The sequence below is a fragment of the Chaetura pelagica genome, unplaced genomic scaffold, assembly GCF_000747805.2.
Source record: "Chaetura pelagica isolate M959 unplaced genomic scaffold, ChaPel_1.0 scaffold120, whole genome shotgun sequence".
Taxonomy (NCBI): domain Eukaryota; kingdom Metazoa; phylum Chordata; class Aves; order Apodiformes; family Apodidae; genus Chaetura; species Chaetura pelagica.
The window spans coordinates 2498618-2519266 of NW_009951952.1; the positions used below are offsets into that span (position 1 = coordinate 2498618).

Sequence of the window (20649 nt, forward strand, 5' to 3'; positions counted from 1 at the left end):
CTGCTGAACATGCACTAGCTGATGAGTGGTAATGCCAGACTGTGTCATGCCCATATGCAACAGCTGAGATACAGTTTCTGTGGAATTGCTTTACAGTAACTGCTGTTCATCTACATTATCTTCAGTTACCCAAGTTCAGACCCTGGGATGTAATATGATATTGTACAAAGGTAAATCTGTGGCTCCCAGTCTGCTCTGGTATGTGCAGCCTTGAAAGGTATGGAGTACAGAGATGGGGAATCACATGGACATGGGCTGGAGTTCTGGTTTGCTGTGGTACATATCAGAAAAATCAGAAAAGTAGGGAATATGTTCCTGATTCAAGAAGAGAAGTGAATGCAGCAGGAAGTTATACAGCATGTGCTTAATATTGAATGTTGGTAGAAAGGTATGTGCTATTGGGAAGCACAGAGTTGAACACAGGATTTGGGATGAGACACACTAGCAGTCACTAGGATTTATGGATCCATTTAATCTTCCTTGTCTATAGCTAACCCTGAGCATGCTTCTGTAATAGATTAAGTATTACCTGCGAGATATTTTGAAGCCACCTTCCCTTATCTAAAGGACACTTTGATCTGAAAAGGTCTTGGCCAGGAATCACCAACCTGTGCCAAATCTATGGTTTTCTGCCATGAGGTAAATGGCACTTTCAGCTGTCACAGAAATGCACTGAGCACACCATGCATTCTGAGGGCCAGGTGGGATGTCCTGGCTGCCAGCTGACAGGCTCCTGTGCACGTAAGTCTTGAGTTCTGCTCCTGCCACTGTCAGTGAAAGCACCCAGGACCTCAGGAGGGGACCTGGAGCCACACTCGTCTGCCCACACAGAGCTGGACTACAAGGCCACACTCAAGCCCTTTGATGAGATCAAGGCTGGGACCTGTATGAACAGCTCATGTCAGAGGTTTAGAGTCAGCTACATTCCTGCACGCAGGGGGAAAATCATCACTTCAGAGGCAATACTGGATGACTTGATCTTAACGTAAATTATTTCAGAATATCAAAACACCGACATCACGTTGCAGTCTTTAGCAACCTCAAAGGCTACATTCAGTCTGACATTTTAATGTCCCACTCATTCTTAGCACATACCAAGGGCAACTCTTGCTGCTGATGCATCATAATTGATCCAGAATGACACCCATGATAAAATGGTAATCAGTATGGAGGGCATGTAGGTTTGTAGAATAAAGTATCCAATATTTCTCTTCAATCTGAAGCTCAGTGAGAGTCTTGGGTAGGCACCTGAGGAAAGAGAGGAGACAACAGTGTTATTTATACTGGACAAAAGACACTTGCAGGTGGTTGTCTTCAGTTTTTGTAGGAACTACAGCATGCACATTTTCTGGGACAGTATGACATCTGCAGAGCAGTGGGGAAGACGCCTTCACTGTATTACTGGCTGGTACTCAAAGAAACCTTGCAGTGAATTCAGTGATATCCAAGCAATTTGTGTTTGGGAAGAGAGAGAGAATAAATAATTCTAAATTATTTAACAGATGGGTGAGCACCAGTTAGTTTTGAAAAACAGATGCTTGGGTCTCCAAGTAAAATGCTTATCCAAAGCCACAGCTTTATCACTAAGAAGATTAGTAACATGCATGTGGAAGAGTTGTTCACAAACTGGCACTTCTTAGTTACATCTGAACTATGAGAAACGTGCTACCTGTGGTGTCAAACATAAATTACAATGAATCCCAGTGCAGAAAAGCCTTAAGACAAGATCCTCTAACATCATCAATAGCCAGACAGAATTTTTCTTCCAGAAATAGTTTAAGAAAAAAAATATTAATGATTTAAATGTGGGTGGATATATATAATAAATTGTTACAATCTGAGAAAATAAATTTTAAAAAAATTAATAACCTCAATGTCAATGTTTCAAACACAACAGTTTACTTAACTTCAAATTGGTGCATTTCAAAATGGGTGCTAATCTTACTGAATAAATTTTTTATATTTAGAAATCTCAAACAGTTAAAAAACTGTGACTTTCACCAAATGCAAAGCAGATTAAATCTGAGTACGGCTGTAGAAGAAAAAGGTAGTCATTCCCACAGCATCAGCTGCAGTGTTTGCATTGCTAGTTTTAGATATGATGCTTCAAACAGCTCATCTAAAATCCGTGGTTACAGTCAATGTCCTAAAAACCATTTGTGAATATACCAAGGGCCCATCTAGATATTAGTAGATATTAGATCGCATCCCACTCATTCTGATGCAAGTATGTGGAAGATACGAAAGATTAAGTGTAAGAACAAATACAAAATTACAAATGTCCCTTTAAATTATGTTCATGTGTTTGCATATGAGCATAAGAAATTGCATTTACCCATATACACCAGAATTTCAGATTTCCTGAGAAAGAAATTGAAGGAAGGAACAGGAAACTGCAGATTTCTCTTCATCACATTCCTCATAATTTGGTATAGTTTTGGTCACATGACAGAAAAAATGCTACACAGTTCCCAGGCAGCAGAAGCATCAGGGGAGCATCAAACTTTATGCATCTATCCTTAACTATTTTATCAAATAATCCCAGAAGAACTATCACTGGAGAAATAAATATCTGGTAGATATATTTTGTTGCTGTGATTTCTTCAATTTGTAGTATTTTTTTCCAGGATAAAATGCCTTCTAGTTTCACCAACAGAAAAATAATGGTGGAATCAGAAGAATTAATTTTTTTCATGAAAATCAGACCAAGGCTTGTTGCTGTCTAAAGGAGTCAACAGAATTTTCATCAAATGATTATTTAGACTTTAGCTTGCTTAACACCTTCATTTTCTAATGAAAAATGTTTCATTTCAAAAGACAAATTCTCTCTTTGAAACCATGCCTGCTTTTTTGCTAACAGAGCTTGACTTTTTCATAGAGCTTCTTACAAAATGGTTTCAATGGTCTTATATCTGCTGACTATGTAAATACAACAGGAGCATCCCTTGCCATCATGAAATGTATAAAAAGGGTAGCAGACCAGATCAGCTTTCTGCATTGGGAGCAGTGCATCAGACAGAATTATTTTTACAGCTCTGTTGAGGAAAAGTATTTCATATAATACACCACCCAAGCAAAAGATTCTCTGTAAATCTCTCCCTTTCCATATGTCCTCTCCAGGTCTGGGTGTTTGGAATATCACTGATAGAGGTGATGAATGGAAAATCTCCCACAAAATAGTGATTCTTTGATAAACAGTCTGAAGGGTTCATTAATGAAAGTTCAGTGGAACTGAATTAAAGCCTCTTCTTGAGCTGGTCCAGTGCTAAGGACCCTGGATGCATTGGGGAACCTCCGAGAAAGAAGAGAGCACTTTGCTATTGATAAAGCAGGGAAACCAGTGTGGATGGAGGAGGCATGTGTCAACTATGGAGGGAAGTAATGTGTCACATGTGTCAGTAATGTTCAGTAATGACATCCTGAACTGAGAAACAGTATCACAAGCAAACTTTAGACATCTCTCTTGAATACTTCACCCGTGACCATGACCCATTATCTCATCACCATCTCCTTCTAATAACATATCATTGAAACATGGAATCATAGAATGGTTTGGGTTGGAAGGGACCGTTAAAGGTCTTCTAGTCCACCTTCCCTGCAGTAATCAGGAATACCTTCAACTACATCAGATTATTACTGAAACCAGTGGGGCGTGGCCTTAAAGGTGGGCTCTCCAGACAGATTGTCTCAAGGCCAGAGATGTCAACATAAAGTTGTTTCAAGCACCAGGTTCTGCATCCCAGACTTGGAGCTGGACTATGACAGAAAGATTCAGTTGCAAATTTGCAGGTGCAGTTGATTTTGAGATGCCCTATGACAACTCAGACACCAGCATGCAGCTGGTGCACATGACCTAGCCCCTACATATTTTTGACCAGCAGCTGAAGACTAGGGCAGGTGCCCTGTGCCACCTCAAACAGTAGCCAAGTATGTGACTCCCTGGAACTGCACACGCAGGAGCTCAGTGTCTATGGTCCAGTTATATTTACAGGAGAGTCAATCAGACTCCTCTCAGTGGACTGAACTTGCCTCCAGGCTGCACTGACTGCACAGACTAGATTCGCTTCATTGAAGACGCATAGTTCCTATATAGACACTGAACCTATATTCACCTTCAATCAAAGCAAGACAAAACCCTGCTCTGCAAGTCTCAGGATAGGTTTTGAAGGTCTGTGGCTCCCTGACAATCAAACCACAAGCCCTCCTGGCATTAAACTTACTTACTGCAGTTGACACGTTGCTCAGTTGCATAGATTTAGAATGTTATCCTGTTTCGTGGTGATTTTCCAAGCTCAAATTTTATGGGGAGGTCTGGATCACAGGAAATTTCAGAACAATTTGGTCTTTGGACAGTTCAGGCTGAAACTGAGACATGAACTGGTAGCCTTGTTTTTTAATACTATGCAGCAGGAGTTTTCCTTTTGGTAGCTTTTCCCCAGGCTACAAAACTTTGTGTTACTTTGGCCTGCACTGCTTTTATGCCTTCACAGATGATCTATTGGTCCTGCCTTCAGCCTGCCATCTCTGCTATCATATTGCACCTCCAGGAAATAGACCACAGGAATCTGTGGAAAATAAGGAATTCATAGAAGGAACATTCCTTATATCCCCCACTTGTTTCCTCTCTTTGTCTGGATGGTTATGGAATCCACTTGTTCCATTACTTGATTGTATATCCAATCCAATATATTGTGATTACTTGTTGTATATCCACTTGTTTCCTCTCTTTGTCTGGATGGTTAAATCTCATTGAAAAGGATGGGTTCTAACCTGCATGGAATAAAGACTGCAAGCCCAGATCTTCGTTTATCTAAGTAGGAACCATCTTGTGAAATGTATTTAATAAAAATTGATTTCTTAGTGAGCTCAACAATTACACTGCTACTTGCCTGATTATGTTTAGATAATGATTTGTCAATTACAGCTCAGAACATTTAGAGATTAATGATGAAGAATTTCTAGTTGTTAATGTTCCATCAACATTTGTTTTTTGCCTGAAGAAGTGTTGCCATTCAGGGACTGGATTTGTTACCCTTCCTCCCATCTCATATAACATATTGATGTCTGTGGGCTAATTTAAATAGTACAGGAATAACAGAATTTGGCCTGAAATATTTCAATCTAACAGAAGTATTGAGAATGCAGGCAAAGAAACAAAAACTTAATCAATAACTGAGCCAAAAATATTCCTCCTTCATATACTTAGGCACTTGGTAAAAAGTAATTACTTGTTTCTGTTTCAATTTCATTAAAAGTCAGCAAGCTGAAATATCTAGCTCCAAGGCTAAATTAGTCTCTTGCTGTTTTATTCAAGTATGAACCAAGATAACAGAGTTGGTCAGTTATAGACTTCTTATTTTAATCCGTTCTTCTGGAAAGGTTCTTTGGCTAATTGTAAATGTACTTTATAGACTGATCTTTAAGAATACAGCAAATAATTAATTTTAAAATATTTTAAGCCTGCCTTCCTCTCACCAAGTTTCTAACCTGTCTCTCACTGCTATGCATCTTGAAGCTTTTAGGTAGTGTTTTAAATATATCCATTCCTGTTCAGTTTCTTAGCATTTCTGGATAACAAACATTTAGGAGGCAGATTCAGCTCACTGGTCTAGGCACTACATTTCAGGTGTTGTCATGCAGATATTGACACATGGATGACACGTAAATTCTCAGTGCAAAGCCACAGAGATCTAGATTTACAGCAAGCTGATTCTAAGGTTGTGATTTGCCTCTACAGAGGTTTCTAATGCTATTTGAGATGCATTGCCCTACTGAAAAGTAGAACTTAATGCTAGTGACATAATTAATACTGAAGAACTAGATTGTCACATAGGACACAAGAATATAAGACTCCAGAACAGCAGCCTAACTTCTAAGTAGGATGTTCCACAGCATCTGAAGAGGAACTAGATACCTCTGTTTAGGCAACTGAAGAGTGTTTGAAGAGCTATTCACTTATAGAGCTGTTCAAGAGCTGAATTGCTATTTAGGCTCCATTGACAACACTGATTTGATATCATTGCACTATGGGCTTAGTTCAGTTACTGACACACAGGCATCTTAGTGCCATTTTAGATGCCTTCTGGTAGTCTGTATGGCCTTCAGCTGGTGTTAGAAGGATAGTCACCCAGATTTTTCCTCTTCATAGCTCTTGAAATACTACTTCGGTTTTCCATCATGAGTCAAGGGCTGTTGCCCTTGTCTTTGCAGATACCTTCTAAACAGTTGAAGACTTTATTTAAGTCCCACCAAGTGTCCTCTTATTTTAAACTACTTGATCATACCTGTTTCTTTGGTAATCTCAGTTATTCAATCTTCTACACTTTCACTCATATGTACTTATTTTTCTTAGACCCTCTTCAATTGCTCCACAAAACTCTTGAAGAATGCTACCCATGACCACAAATACTCAGCTCAGGTCTTAGCAATGCAAGTCAGACTCTTTATAAAATGTGTTTGGTTTTTTCGTGTTTGGCATTACTGGTTTTTTTTCTTTTGTTTGGTTTTTTTTTTCCCCCCCAAGAAAAGATGCTACTGGCTGTTCAGCCTGAGATCAACAGCAACACCTAGATTTCTACACACAGAACCCTGGCCTAACCTGGCATTTCCTATTCTGCATTTGGGTGTGAATAAGTCGTTGTACAGATAATGTATTTTGCACTTGTCTATACTGACTTTCACACCTTCTTCACACCCATTTTGTTAATTTGGCCAGATAATGTTTAACTTCAGTGCAATGCTTCAACCTGCATGCAGTTCCTCTAGTATTCTTGCAGCACCACACAGCTTTCTGTCACTATCTATGGGGTTTTTTTCCTGCTTACCACTGTGTCTCAGTAGTAACTATGGGAACAGGTTTTGCCATTTTCAGAAGCTACACAAGATTATACAGCACTGTTCCTCATGGAGAACAGAAGAATTAACTACTCCAAAAGCTGTTTGTGGCATGACTCTGAAGTCTTCTTTTAGTTTTAGACACTGAAGCACACTAGTACAGAAATCTCTGAAACGTTCACTGAGATGTTTTACTCAAAGAACTAATATCTTCCCTTGAGACTTCAATAACCTCAAAGCCTGCCTGCCCCCCCCCCCAAAAAAAAAAAAAAAAAGAGCATGCCTGATTCATTTTCCACAAAAACTTACAAACTGGCCATAACTTCTAGGACTAAAGCAGGGTCTTGAGAAGAAATTTGAAAAGAATGTGCTGACATACGTGGTTTTGAGAAATAAATGTGATATTTCCCCTGCATGGAAAGACTTATCACTAAATTTCATAATTAATCCAACATTTTCATAATGTCCTGCACCTAAATAATAGTAAATTCAATATTGTCTTTTCATCAGTGACCGAAGTTATATGCTTCAGAAAATTAGACAAGAAACATGGAAGAATCTGTTCTCTCTAACTGTCTTATCATACTCACTAATGTCAAGCTGTCTTAAATCCTGAGAGTTTTGTACTCCATTCTTCAGGGTTTTTTTTTAAAAGAACTGTTGTGATTCTGAAAATTTGGTCAGTCTTATAAATGCTTGCTCCTAGGTTTCATTCTCTCTCATATTTGTCTCACAGCATTTTGGATTCCTCTTTTTCCTGAATTTAACAAATCCCTTTCATTTCTAAATTACTAAATCATGCTTTTACTGAAACATTTCGTGCAGAACTAAGAGGGGGCTTGGAGTGTCATAAGAACTTCCCAAATAAGTTCTTTGTATTCTCATTGCTGTCCAAAGGAGGCATCCTACAGAATCACATCCACTCCTGTGGAGGGGCAGGTAAGCCCTGTGGGAGAACTGAAGGATATATGATGAGAGTATCTGTTTCCCTATAGAAAAAAAACACCTTTCTATTCACAGTGATAAACAAGAGCAGCAGCAGTTGGCAGATCCTCTCATATTAATTTCAACCCCAGCAATATTTACATTTTGCTCTGAAATACAATTTGTGTGTCTGTGTACTTCGAAACAGATGCTGTGATTAAGGAGTGGGTGAGGTGATGCTTACAAACATAACAGAGCTGTGCTGGGACAGACAGAACAGCACACTCCTGTGGTCTGAAGAGCACTGAAAATCTGGAGGTCCCAAATGGTGGCACCACACCTGCTGATGACTTTCTGTGTCACTTTGGTCTCGTCACACTTAACATTTTCTTATGCTGGTGTCTAACACTACCTATGTAAATCAACACTGTGCTTTTGTCACCTGAAAACATCCAATGCTGTGAATTGCCAGAAGTTTTTACTACATCTTCAGGGAAACTAGGAGGAAACCCAGGTATTTAACTTTAGCATCTCAACAGTGCTGACAAAAGCACTGGCTATATAGAGAGTACTGTAAACCCATCAGTGTAAATCAAGACATAAAAGATACTACCTTCACTAAACAACAATGAAACAAATGTGCACTGAAAAGTTGCAGGGAGGGGTTCATAAAATTGGTGGCTTTTTGACCTAGCATGGCAAAATACACCTATGTATGATCAGTAACCCTGTGGGCTAGATTTAAACTCATGTTTCAGAGGTGAATCTCTTCATATTTATTTAGGTAACGGATATTTAGGTGTCTGGTTAAGTATCACATGAACACACAAGAAAAATGGTATTTCATGGGCTCCTACCACACCCTTCATTAAGTAAGTAATTCTTTAGCCAAACACCCAGACCATATATAATTATGATTAATAATGATTAATAAAAAAATAATTGTCACGCACAAGGAAATTACAGTATCACAGTATGACTCTGGTTGGAAAAGGCCTTCAAGATCATCGAGTCCAACCACTGCACTAACTCTGCTGCATCCACCACTAAACCCTGTCCCCTGGCACCACATCTGTCTTTTTTCGATGTCTCCAGGGATGGTGGCTCAACCACCTCCCTAAACAGCCTCGATCACCAAGTGCAGCTGTCACCCCAGAATAGGACAACCCCAAAGCTCACACCATGTCCCAGAGGGCGTTGTCCAATGGTTTCTTGAATATTGTTAGGCTCGGTGCCATCACTGCTTCCCTGGGGAGCCTATTCCAGTGCTCCACCACTCTCTAGGGGAAGAATCTCTTCCTAATGTCCAACCTAAACCTCTTCATCTAAGAGGTTTCAACCTAAACCCTGCACATCTTCCTACCATTCCCTCAGGTCCTGTCGTTGGTCACCAGACAGAAGAGGTCGGCACCTACTCCTTCTCCTTCCCTAATGAGGAAGCAAAAAAGAATCTCACTAGGACACAGTTCCTCAGATTTTTATGAGCCTTCCCACTGCTCTAATTAAACACTAAACGGGCAAGAGACAATACTTGCCTGTGGCAAAGACAACATTCTTTGACACCAGTCTGTATTCCACGATCGAGAACTGAGGCAGCTCAATCCTCTCCACGCCAGTGACTGCGTTATCTCCACCTCTCCAGTAGAACTCTATGTCATCAGTTGTGTAGCCATCTGCAGGCAAAAGCAGCAGAGTAAGTCCAGAAATAACAGCAGACACTACCCTAGCTTCAAACATAGCACAGTTTGTCATTGGAGAAAATGAAAAGGAGGAGAACAGCTGGAGTGGTGGATGGTATATTGTTACGTACGCCTGGGGGAAGGCCTCCTAAGGAGCTGTGCCATTACAGCCTGCCTAGGAATTTGGGGCTAAATACTCTGGGGTTTATGGGGTTTTGGTATCACATAAAGTTCACATAGGGATTAATGGCCCAAAGAGACAGAAAATGTTACCCAATAATGTGCAAAATTGCAGATTAGCATGATTTAAGACATCATACAGATTTAGCACTGAAACAAAATATGTATTTACACTGATAATCATGAGAAGGTGAACTATTCAATGAATACAGACAAACGTTACAGGAACAGATCTTTTCCATGTGTGAGTTACACCATCTTTTTTAGCTTCTGAAGTGGACGACTACAGTCAGATATAGAATATATACCAATATTTTCTGTACATGGCCTACAATCCCCAGTCAGTAGCAGAAATGGAGCAGGAACTCTTGAAGGGCAAACATACATCTGAATATTGCACTCCTAGGACATGACTAGGTGGAAAAGAGAATCTGGTTCTTTTTGGATCATCATTGCAAATCATAAATGGGGTCAATCTGAGAGCCCAGGGTGGGTCTTGCAGCAAGACCATCCACACAAAATAATCTGATTAAAATACTAATATTAATTCTCTTGAAGATAAGCATCCAGTCACTGCCTCTGCCAAGCCAGTTTGGAGCAATAAATTACTCCATTCTGCCCCATAACCTTTTTCCTAATATGTGTCCATCCCTCTTAAATGGATGACCCCTTGTATTTATTTATTTTTTAAAGTCACATAATCACCAGTGTAAGTATTACACAGTTTTATCAAGAAAGGACTGCCCCACATCTGAACTGAGTTTCACATGCATTCTCTTATGTACGTACAGCTTTCTATTTCCAGAGTACAGTTTTGTTCATCTAATGGGTATCTTCTCAAGTCCATCATACAAGCTGCAGTAGTTGTGATTCTGAAATACAAACATCAAGCAGAATGACTTTACAGCCAGCAATTGTTTATTTTTCAAAAAGTGAGGACTCTGAAAAATAGCTCACAATAAGTGAGAGTCTGGTCCATAGTTTTATATTGAGCAGCAGCTTCATAAAACCCTGGTTACACTGACTGCAACAGAACTCACTGTCACTTGCCCTTATGCAACCAGTCTCTTTGAGGTCCAATGGACACATTTGCATATGCAAATATTACATAGAAATTGGCTGAAATCAAAGAATATTACTTTATATCAGGAAATGGGAAGTGAAAAAAGTCTGCTACAAGTGTCAGAATGATTACAGCTGTGTGAATAACTGGTTCCTTGGTTTTGTGGCAGCTCTAGAAAAAAACCCAGAAATGCTTAAAAAATGTTTTAAGTTCTGCAAAATGTTTTGTTTGAAAGCTGAGTATACTTTGCTAGTTTTCAAATGTAGAGAGGATTTCATAATGAAGTGCTGTCTTGAATTTTAAATGTTGTCCCCAGATAACAAAATATTTTTGCTTCTCTAATTCCAATGCAGGCAATTTAGCACACTAAGGAAGACTTTGCAAAATATTTCACTATTGATGAATCTGCATTTTTATTAAGCTCTTGTATATCAGGAGTATCAACAGGACTTGTGCACAACCAGAACAATTGTATTAACAGCTTCACACAGCATGGGCACTTTATTTTTAAATTACTGGATTTATATAGTTGTACTAACTTTTAGATGGATATAACCATATGCTCTTGATTAACCTTCAGCATGTTTCAGTGTTCTGCTGCATCACAGCCCTGATCCTGAGCATGTATGTTATCATGCATGTTTTTCTTCATATAATTTTCACATTTAAATTATCTCCTACACCTGACTAAGTCCATTCCTTACTGATCCCTTTTCTGATACGAACAAGAGATGGACCTTGTACACAGTTAGTTCCTAAACAAATAATATTCTGGTGATAATTTATGTTAATAATACAGGAGGGGAAATGCTGTAAATGTGCCCTTAAAAATGGGAACCCTCAACGTGAAAGATTCTGTCCATGTGTCTTCTCCATTTTGAAGCTTTCTCTTTAACCTCTTCACCTTCTGGAATTACAGTCTTCTAATCTGGTAAACTGCCTTAAAAGGCAGGGCCAGCATTTCAAGGGGACAGAAGCAGGTAGGTGCCTTTCTTCATTTCTTTCACACTCAAGAACGCCCATGTTGTTATTATGAACATCCCACCCAATCTCCCAGAAAAAGAAGGAAAGAACGTTCATCCTTAGCATACAGGTGATTTCAGATGGATAGCCACATAATACCCAAAGGTAGGGATTAAGACCATTACTATTATCTCATAGGACAACAGAGGCCAGCCTTTTCTGACTGAGAAGGTGCTTTTGCAAGAAAATATTTAAAATTGTTTGCACGGGAGAGACAGTTGTATGAAAACAAAGGCAATGGATGAGCTAGGAGGGGGAAAAGCTCAAGCATTTGTTACTCAGCATGTCTTCTCACTTGTGTTCTGACCAGTAGCCAGTGAGAAAGGCACACAGCTGATCTTTGTCCTTCCCAGCCTCATCTATGGCATGCATGATCATGTCCCTGCCACTGCTGTTCACTCTGAATGTCCTGGGAATATACTTAAGTTAGTCCCACAGGCTTTCGGGTATCAAGTCTTGTATCCCAGGAGGGTACTTTTGTCAACTTTCCTCCAGCTGTCTGCTGGAGATGCTCTGGTTCCTCTGTTAACACATGTCCCACTGGGCTGCAACTGTTTTCCAACAGCAGTTCCTCAGCTGCTCTGCAGTTTAGGGGCACATCTTTGCAACCAGCATTTGCAAGAGGCCTTCTGGACCCTCTAGCGAGGTCCTAGACACAGGGCTATAAATTGTGGAGATGAATGTTTCCTCAACATGACTACTAGAAGCCTTAGCTAAGCATAAAAGACTAGGACTAGGGTAGAGGAGAGAACTTAGTCTTGAAACTGTGAAATAAGCAGTTACCAGCTTTACAAAGCCATATCAATTGTGCAATGAATTTATCTTCTCCCTGAGCCAGCTGATAACTGTGCTCAAAGTAAAACAAGGAGGCACACTTTGGCATTGCTGCTGAGGTTTCTACCCTGTGCTTTAGTACCTTCCCCTACACTGACTTAGGTCTCATTTAAGATCCTGCAGCAGAATCCACATGAGGTAATTGATACAAGAGGGAGTGTGGTAGCAGAATCTTAACCATTATGTTGTATAACTATCTTCAAATGCCAGCCGTACAGAACTCATGCATGTACAAATGATTAATTGGACAGAATTATTAACATTTATGCAGCTGGCAAAGTTGCATCCAACTTACTAATTGCCTGATGACTTTTTAAGGCATATATTTTTGTTTTGGCCTGTTCACATACTGTAGTGATTCTGTGCCACATTCTGGTCCAGTATCAGAAATTGCATATTCTTGCTCAAGTAACTTTTTTAACTAGAGAAAAAAGTGTGGTCTTAATACCCACTGGAAAAGAAGACACAGCTAGATACAGATAGAAACAGATTTACTCCATTTAGTCAAAGTAAGTGGAGTGCTCTCAGGTCCCTCCTGAATGAATGTTCAAGCAACCATCTTTAACTTGTACCACTGCTTACCAAAAGCAAATGTTAATTGCTCAGGTTTGTACATGCTCCCAAGAAGAGCAGGTTCATCTTTGATGGGATGGGATGCTGCCTGACACAGCAGAATAACAAGGTTTCAAGAACTCCTCATCACAGCAATGACAGAGCAACAATTATGAGTCAGACAAAGATAAAGTGGTACATATACACATATATTTTGGGTGAAAGCAATACACAAAGGAAGTATTTTTAATTGTTTCAGATTCCTTATTCCAGTTATCTTTCATTTGGGTATAAATTCTCCTTCTCTGCTACTCTGTTATGGGGCTGATTGCCTTTGATTACCTTTCTATATTGCCTAGGAACCCCCACCTGTGATGCCCACTCTATTTATTTATAAAATTTAACATTGTACTGCCTGAGAACAAGAGGTCTGTACAGAGCAACTGGAAAAGCAGTTGGAAATACTCTATTTTTGATCTCCAGTCTATAATGTCATCGTATGTTTTCTGGTCTATTATGAATAAATGCTGTTGCTTCACCATATTTCTGGTATATTGTTCTGAACAAGGGGGAACAAAGTCAGTACTGTGCCCAAAGAAAAAAATAATCCCCAGAAACGGGTTGAACTTCAAAAAGCTACTGTCCCATTCCCCTACTGTCACAGACTTTTGCTGGGGTAGCAAACTACTTTATCTGAAGTAGGGAGAAATCTTGGATAACTGAAGGCCAAGTCTTTCAAAACCATGATAAATTCACATTGTTCAGAAGAGAACAGAGAGCCAGCAGGGCCTCACTATCTCTTTCATTATGGATTTTTTGAGGAACTGCTTTGCTCTGTGGATATTCACTAATTGGTTTCAATCCTTCAAAATTTCTCCCTTATTCCCACTGACCCTGTGTTTTGTGGCACATAAAGCTCCAGGTTCCCAGTTCACAGGATGAATCATTGCCTCCAGACTGCATCTGGACATCAGGGTGCTTTGAAGCCACAACACAAGAAGATAAGCTAGTAGCAGAGCAACACAAAGCCCAGGTTCTTACTGTGAGAGTGACAGAGCCCTGGGCCAGGCTGCCCAGAGAGGCTGTGGAGTCTCCTTCTCTGGAGACATTCCAACCCACCTGGACACGTTCCTGTGTGATGTGCTCTGGGTGACCCTGCTCTGGCAGGGCGGTTGGGCTGGGGGGTCTTTCCAGGTCCCTTCTAACCCCTGGGGTTCTGTGGTTCTGTGATTAAGTAACTCAGCTGCTTTGCACAATGAATATCTGACCCTGGATGTCATGTGCTTTCAGAGGAAAGGGAATGGAAATAAATGTGTCACACATGAGACACTGGTGAAATCCCTGCTAAGCAAATACTATGAAGCAACATGAGGTCTGCTTGTGGACATTCATATTTTGCAGAAGAGGAACTTCTTTAAATACTCAAACTTATCAAAATACACTATTTTATGACAGATAATCCTCACCTGAATTACTTCATATGTTTTTAGAGTGTGACAGAAAGACTTCTATGTATTATTAGGATCACAAATTTCTATTCTCCATTACTTTTTATTACATCATTTGTGGGAATGGTTCTTGAGATAAAGGAGACACAAGTATCTTGCATCATTTTTTGACTACGTTTAACTACTTGTGGAGAGAAATCCAAATCATAGTGTCTCATACCAGGTCAGTAGAATGTGAGATGAAAGCCTCCTTTTGCTAAAAACAGTTAATTATAGAGACAACATTTCCTGAACATCTCTAAATTTTTTAAAAGTTTCAGAATAGGCTGAGTCTATTTTTATTTTGTCTTGAAAGATTAATCCAGTTATAGCCTATACATGATATTTAATAGGAGTTAAAGAGATGAGAGGCCAAGACCCAAGTTATGTAAAAAGTTCAACTGTTGATAAAAAAAAAACCAAAAGCAGGTAAAAGAATGATACTAGACACATAACCCACCTGCACCACTTTTCAGATGTCATTCATTTTTATACTAGCCATTCTTTAACCTGCACTACCTGTGTGCAGCAATCTGGAGTGTTATCTATGCTTAAAAATAAAAGAAACTTCCTGTGATGGAAATGGAGCTTCCACTGACAAAGACTTGTTTTGCTGGTACAGTTTATACCACTGGAGGAAATGGAAGTAACCTGTCAAAAGAAAGCAACTTTTTGATACTAGCTTGTCTTCCATTAAGATTTTTGCTAGTGTAGCTAAGTTCAGTAAGGGAAGGATTTTTCAGCACTCCTATCCATAAAAGCTGTAACAAAGAAAACACAGGTCAAGCCTAAAATAGGTAGAAAGCAGGATAATGTCAGGTAACTTTGTACCTGTGGTGTGAAATACACACTACATGTTGTAGTGCTGATCCCAGCTTGAAGAAATCACTGGAGGTACCCACAGTCATGGTCTTAGCTGTGGCTGACTCCACTCAACCAGGGCTGTTTGTGGCTTTTTCTTTCTTGACTACAGACACACCAAGAGATAACACAAGCACCTGCATTCAAGCTTCTGGCCTGTATTTTGGACACAATTTTCAGGTTTCCAAAGAATGCTTGCCTTTCTGCTTCCTACAGCCAGAGGGCTTTCCAGAGATGGTGACTCTACAGAAACAGATACAACCTGACTGAAGGCGCTTCGGGCAAAACGAAGAAACATCGAGTGTGTCATTTGTTTTCTACAGGCACCTTCCAGAGTTACAGGGAAGCTGACATCATCTGCCACCCAATGTTTGCAATAACCTTGTACCAGGAAGCAAATATCAACAATACATCATGACAGTGATGAAATCTTCACCGTGGAAGCACAGACCTGAGGCCGTAAAGCACAGTTCCATCCGGGTGCAGGCGAATCATTCGATTCTTCACGGTAACCCCATGCACAAATGATTTCTTGTCATTTAAGAAGTAAGTGTCAGGCACCCAGAGTTGATCTGCCACTCTGTTATCAAGCGTGAGGTTGAGAGGTATCCCAGCATAAGCCAGTCTCTTATCTCTCCAGTACTGTTGAAAGTACATAGTCAAAGTGTAATCCTGGTGAAGGAAAAAAAAAAGAAGTGAAACAGTCCATCATACTTGGCATGACTAGAAGAATAGATTTTTTTTTTCTCTGTCATTAATTTATTTTTCTGCTAGTTTAACTTAAATATCTTTTTGAAAAGGAAGCTTAATCAAAATATTAAATATTCCTATCACTTATTAAATAATTATAATATTCCATGTATCACTCCATTATAAGGGAACACTTCAAATCTTCAGAAATTAAGCTTGCACTGTTCCTCCATTTCTTTCATGTAGCTCCCCTGAAAACTACCTGAAATTATGATGTTTGTGGAATGACAAATGAGGTAATAGGCAAATAGTGCCATCTTCCCCATTTTTAAAAATGATAGATGAATGAAAAAACATTCAAAGTGCTTTGAAGTAGTATGCAAATTTCTGTCTGAGAAATAAGCTGCAAAGATGTTGTTTATACCGGTGCTTTTGTGTGAGACTGCGTCTTACAGTGACACAAGGATTTTCTCATTAACAGGCTACATCAGTACTTAGAACAATAAACTGTAGTAAAGTCCCACTAATTTCAATGTTTGGTTTTCATAATTTTGTTAATTAATATTCATGGTGTCTGCTGTGATCTGTGTTCACTAGCGTAAAAGCCTTAAACATGGATATTGAAATCCAAAACATCCATTTTAAAATTCTTTATTTCATTTCAGGATTTGCTAACCTGTCTTGGTCATGTCATAGTAATGCTATCTTGAAAGACTTTGAAAGTCCTCGACAGCAGGCCTCATTCATTAGATTAATGGTAGTATAAAAAATAAAAACAAAGTCTGGGAACATTTTCAAGTTAAGTGCCAGACCAATTGAAAAAAGAAAATAACACACGAAATCTCCTGCTAGATAATGAAAACCTTTGTTTTTTCTTTCCATCAAAACTTTCAAAGAGAAGAAGGACATTTTTGGTTTTATGCATGGAATAAAAAAGAAAAAAAAAGGTGAACATCTGAAAATAATACTTTCAGGGAAATGAATGCTCACAATTAGAAAACATTCTTTTTAGGTGTGATAACACTGCTGTACCTAACAATGAAGAAAAGGAGATGGCAAGTTCAGGCCATTAAAACTCCAGTTTTCAAATTACAGAAGTGCTTTGGAGGATAAAACTGTACCTGATACTCTTCACAAAATGCTGAGAAATTTATGTTATCTCCAAACACATTTAAATATTTAGCAGCAGGTGTGCAAGCCATGGAATACCTGCATTTGCCTCTGGTTCTACAAGCTGTGATGCAAAACCCCTCAGGCTTGCTGCTTATTTGGGAAAAGGATGCTCAGGCTTTCTGAGTACAGTTGTTGGGAATGGTTCATTCTTTTTATAGGTTTCACGTGGGGACAACTCAATTTCAGGCACTGATCCTGTCCTGTTCCCTCAAGCCCTAAAGCCTTTCCTTGAAATCAAACAAAACTTTATCATGCCTTTCACATTCGGAGCCTTGGTGGTTTTTTTATGAGTGATTCATTCTTTTTAATGAGGGAGCTGCTATAGCTTTAAGAAATCAAATTTAATTGCTTAGGAAAAAAAAAAAAAAAGCATTATATATATTGAGGACAAGCTGTTAGCATTTTAGGAAAGTAATAGGAGACCTTTGAAAACGAAAGGGCACAGTGACAGGAGAAAGGAGCCTGTGTGGACTTGCCTGGAAGGAAGCTCTTTCCTCAAGATTCAAACCCAACACGACTCTTCAGAACACTCCCCAACCTTTTTGTCAGAAGCTTTCTCTGGTGGGGCTAATGGCCCCTGCTCATCAGTGAATGAGGTAGCTGCTACACTAGGTGCACTTGCCTCACTCCCATTTGGACATCAGGAAGTCCATGGGTCTCCTCGTGTTCTCTGCAACCGGTTTTCTGATGTGGACGCACCAAAACCAATATTCTCTACCAGCTCTGTTCTGTGTTAACTGAAGCTTGTTTCTGTTAAAGTTCACAGTTTGTGCTTGGCTTCTAGAATGGTTTGCACATCAAGGTCAAGAATTTGGGGATTATGAAAGCTGTGGACACATGAGCAGGCCACCAAAAGCTCACGGTGTGTGAATGCACAGTATATGCACAGAATAATGCTACACAGACATGAAGAAATTGGGCAGCACTGCACAGCACTGAAGAAACTGAACCAGTTAACACCATAAGAGAAGGTACATTTGAACAGAAGAGAGCTTTAAGCTACCCTCCTTTTTCCTTTGGTTTAAGATAAAATACATGTAAGCAGCTAATGAACAGAGTAAATAACTAGCCAAGTAAACCAGATGTCACAATACAACCAGTAATAGTCTGTCTCCTTTTTTAAAAAAATAATAAAATTTACTATGGCAGGGAACAACAGAGAAAAAAGTTTACCCACTTCACACAGAAACAGCAACATCCAGCACACATCAAGAACTTTCAGTGCCTCAACCGAAAGACAAACTCCCAAAATACATCCTCTAAGTTACAAATTTCATTTGTGATTTCTCAATTAAACTTCGCTTCTTATTTCATCCTAACTTCAAATAAAAAACCCTCTCAATATGTCTGCTAATGTATATGACTGTATTTGTATGTATTGAAAGCAGTGACAACCTAAAAAGTGTTTTTAGAAAAAGTTAATTATTGCATGTGAAATATCAGCTCATTCCCAGTTCTTTGGTACCTACTAAGGAAAATGCTCGAGCAGCATCTTCTGCAATGGCAAGATTGCCCAGATGTACTTTCATGTCTGCCTAACCCCACCCTCTGCACTTGAAACAACAAGCATGACAGAAACAAGAGTGCCCACAAAAGCAGGTGTGCTACCACACACCCTGAAGGATCAAGCACCTTTGTGCTCTGCCAGCCTCACCTGCTCTGAAGATGATGGGATAGAAAGAATCAATATGAATGTTTCTTGTTCACCATCACACTTTTTTCAATCACCTCAAAGCAACAAGCAGCTGCAAACCTGTATAAGAATCACACTGAAACTGCCTGGTTGTGCAGGGCATGATGAAATGAGCAGGAAAGGCCAGTTCCTTAGGGTGGCTCTACCAAAGACACCTCCAGGAGAAACTAAGCTTAAGGATGTCAGCTCTCATTTTTTTATTATCTAATTTGCTTTTCTATCCATAAAGGAAGATTTCTCCTTTTCTATACTCCAGAGGAAAGTGCAAAAATGAGTGTGAAAAAATGTACTTTTGACAGGTATTTGCCAGGTAAAATGAGAAAACTGAGTTTTACCCATAGGTAAAGTAGCCTACAACATTTATTAAGTGCCACCTTCCTCCAGGGGAGCTTATGATGACTAGATCTGATATAGAGGTCAAGAGAGTAGATGTCTAAAGCTAGAAGTGATCAATCCCACTACAGCTACTGTATTAGGTACCTATGGTATGTTAAAGACAACTGAGACTTGCCAACTTTAGGAAATTCTAACTACTGAACAGAGTAGTGGACAATTTTCCCACCAGAAAAGCTCAACATAAATGCTATTTTTTGTCCCCATACAATACCCTGCTATATTCAAGATACCCCTTTCCCCTCCCCAGTTTCTCCCAGGAACAGATGCATCAGGTCAAGCATGGTAACAAAAGCACATCAAGCCCTGACACGACAAGCATGCTGAAGTACAGGAGAAATGTCCTTAAAGTGGGAAAACTATACAGGCAATGTGAGCTTTCTTTTGTGTATTCAAAGACCATGGAACATCCTACAAGGATAAAAAATTGTGACAAGCATCCTTGACTATCTAGCACTGCAACAGTATCACTAATGTAAGGAAAGGCACACAGAAAGATTTGTTGGGTTTTTTTAAACAGTTTTCCCTGGAGGAAAAAAACAAACCAAACCCACAAAAGAAAGAAAACCTCAAACAGTAAAGAATACTTTGGAAGGAATTTAGATGCAATGGTCCAGAAGCTGTTATCACAACTTAAGTATAATAGACCTATGCTCTTTGTGTGCTTTATCTGTGATTTCAAAACATGTTAAGGAAGAATGAGAGAGGCTCACAAATATTGCATGTGCTAACTATACATGAAGAGATTCTTAAAATATTTTCCACGTTCCACGTTTCCACGTTCCCTCCACAGACTGAGCAAACCAAGCAGGAAGAACAACTACCATTTAACTGCAAAGCCACTTCAGACAGGTAGACTGCATATATTATGCTTCTGTACAGCACCTACTGTACTGCCTATAACAAATTATCAATAAAGTTCTAACATGCTATAATACTAAAAGCAAACAATAACTTGTTTTCTATTGGAGGGCTTGTTATCTTCAGCTTTTATCTCCTGCATTCAATAAAAGGAAGAGAAAAATTCAAACATATAGTTTGCTCATCAAAAGAAAATTAACATTATAGCAACAGTAATGCTCTAAAATTGACTATCACTGTTTACAGTCTTTCTGTGTTATGTATCAAGGATGTTACAAGTTTTCCATTAGTTGTAAAAATGCACTTCTTCAAAATGACTGCTAGATAAAACACTGCAATTAGTAATTATGATGGTATCTTGTTAATATGGCAGTTAAGCAAAAGAAATTACTCATACAAAAT

General features: G+C 39.2%; 1 protein-coding gene across 2 annotated transcripts in view; it reads right to left on the reverse strand.

Annotated features, from left to right (window-relative positions):
* Positions 1–16110, reverse strand: part of GABRB3 (gamma-aminobutyric acid (GABA) A receptor, beta 3) — a 30767-nt gene extending 14657 nt beyond the window's left edge. Inside the window, exons 1-4 of one of the 2 annotated variants that reach the window (XM_009998766.1) lie at positions 15889–16110; positions 10407–10489; positions 9294–9431; positions 1096–1248 (exon numbers count right to left, since the gene is read on the reverse strand). In XM_009998766.1, the coding sequence (XP_009997068.1) occupies positions 1096–1248; positions 9294–9431; positions 10407–10489; positions 15889–16094 (580 nt within the window). In that variant the 5' untranslated portion in view covers positions 16095–16110. The remainder of the gene's footprint in view (positions 1–1095; positions 1249–9293; positions 9432–10406; positions 10490–15888) is intronic. The other variant, XM_009998774.1, reaches the window with a different exon arrangement.
* Positions 16111–20649: the final 4539 nt, after the last annotated feature.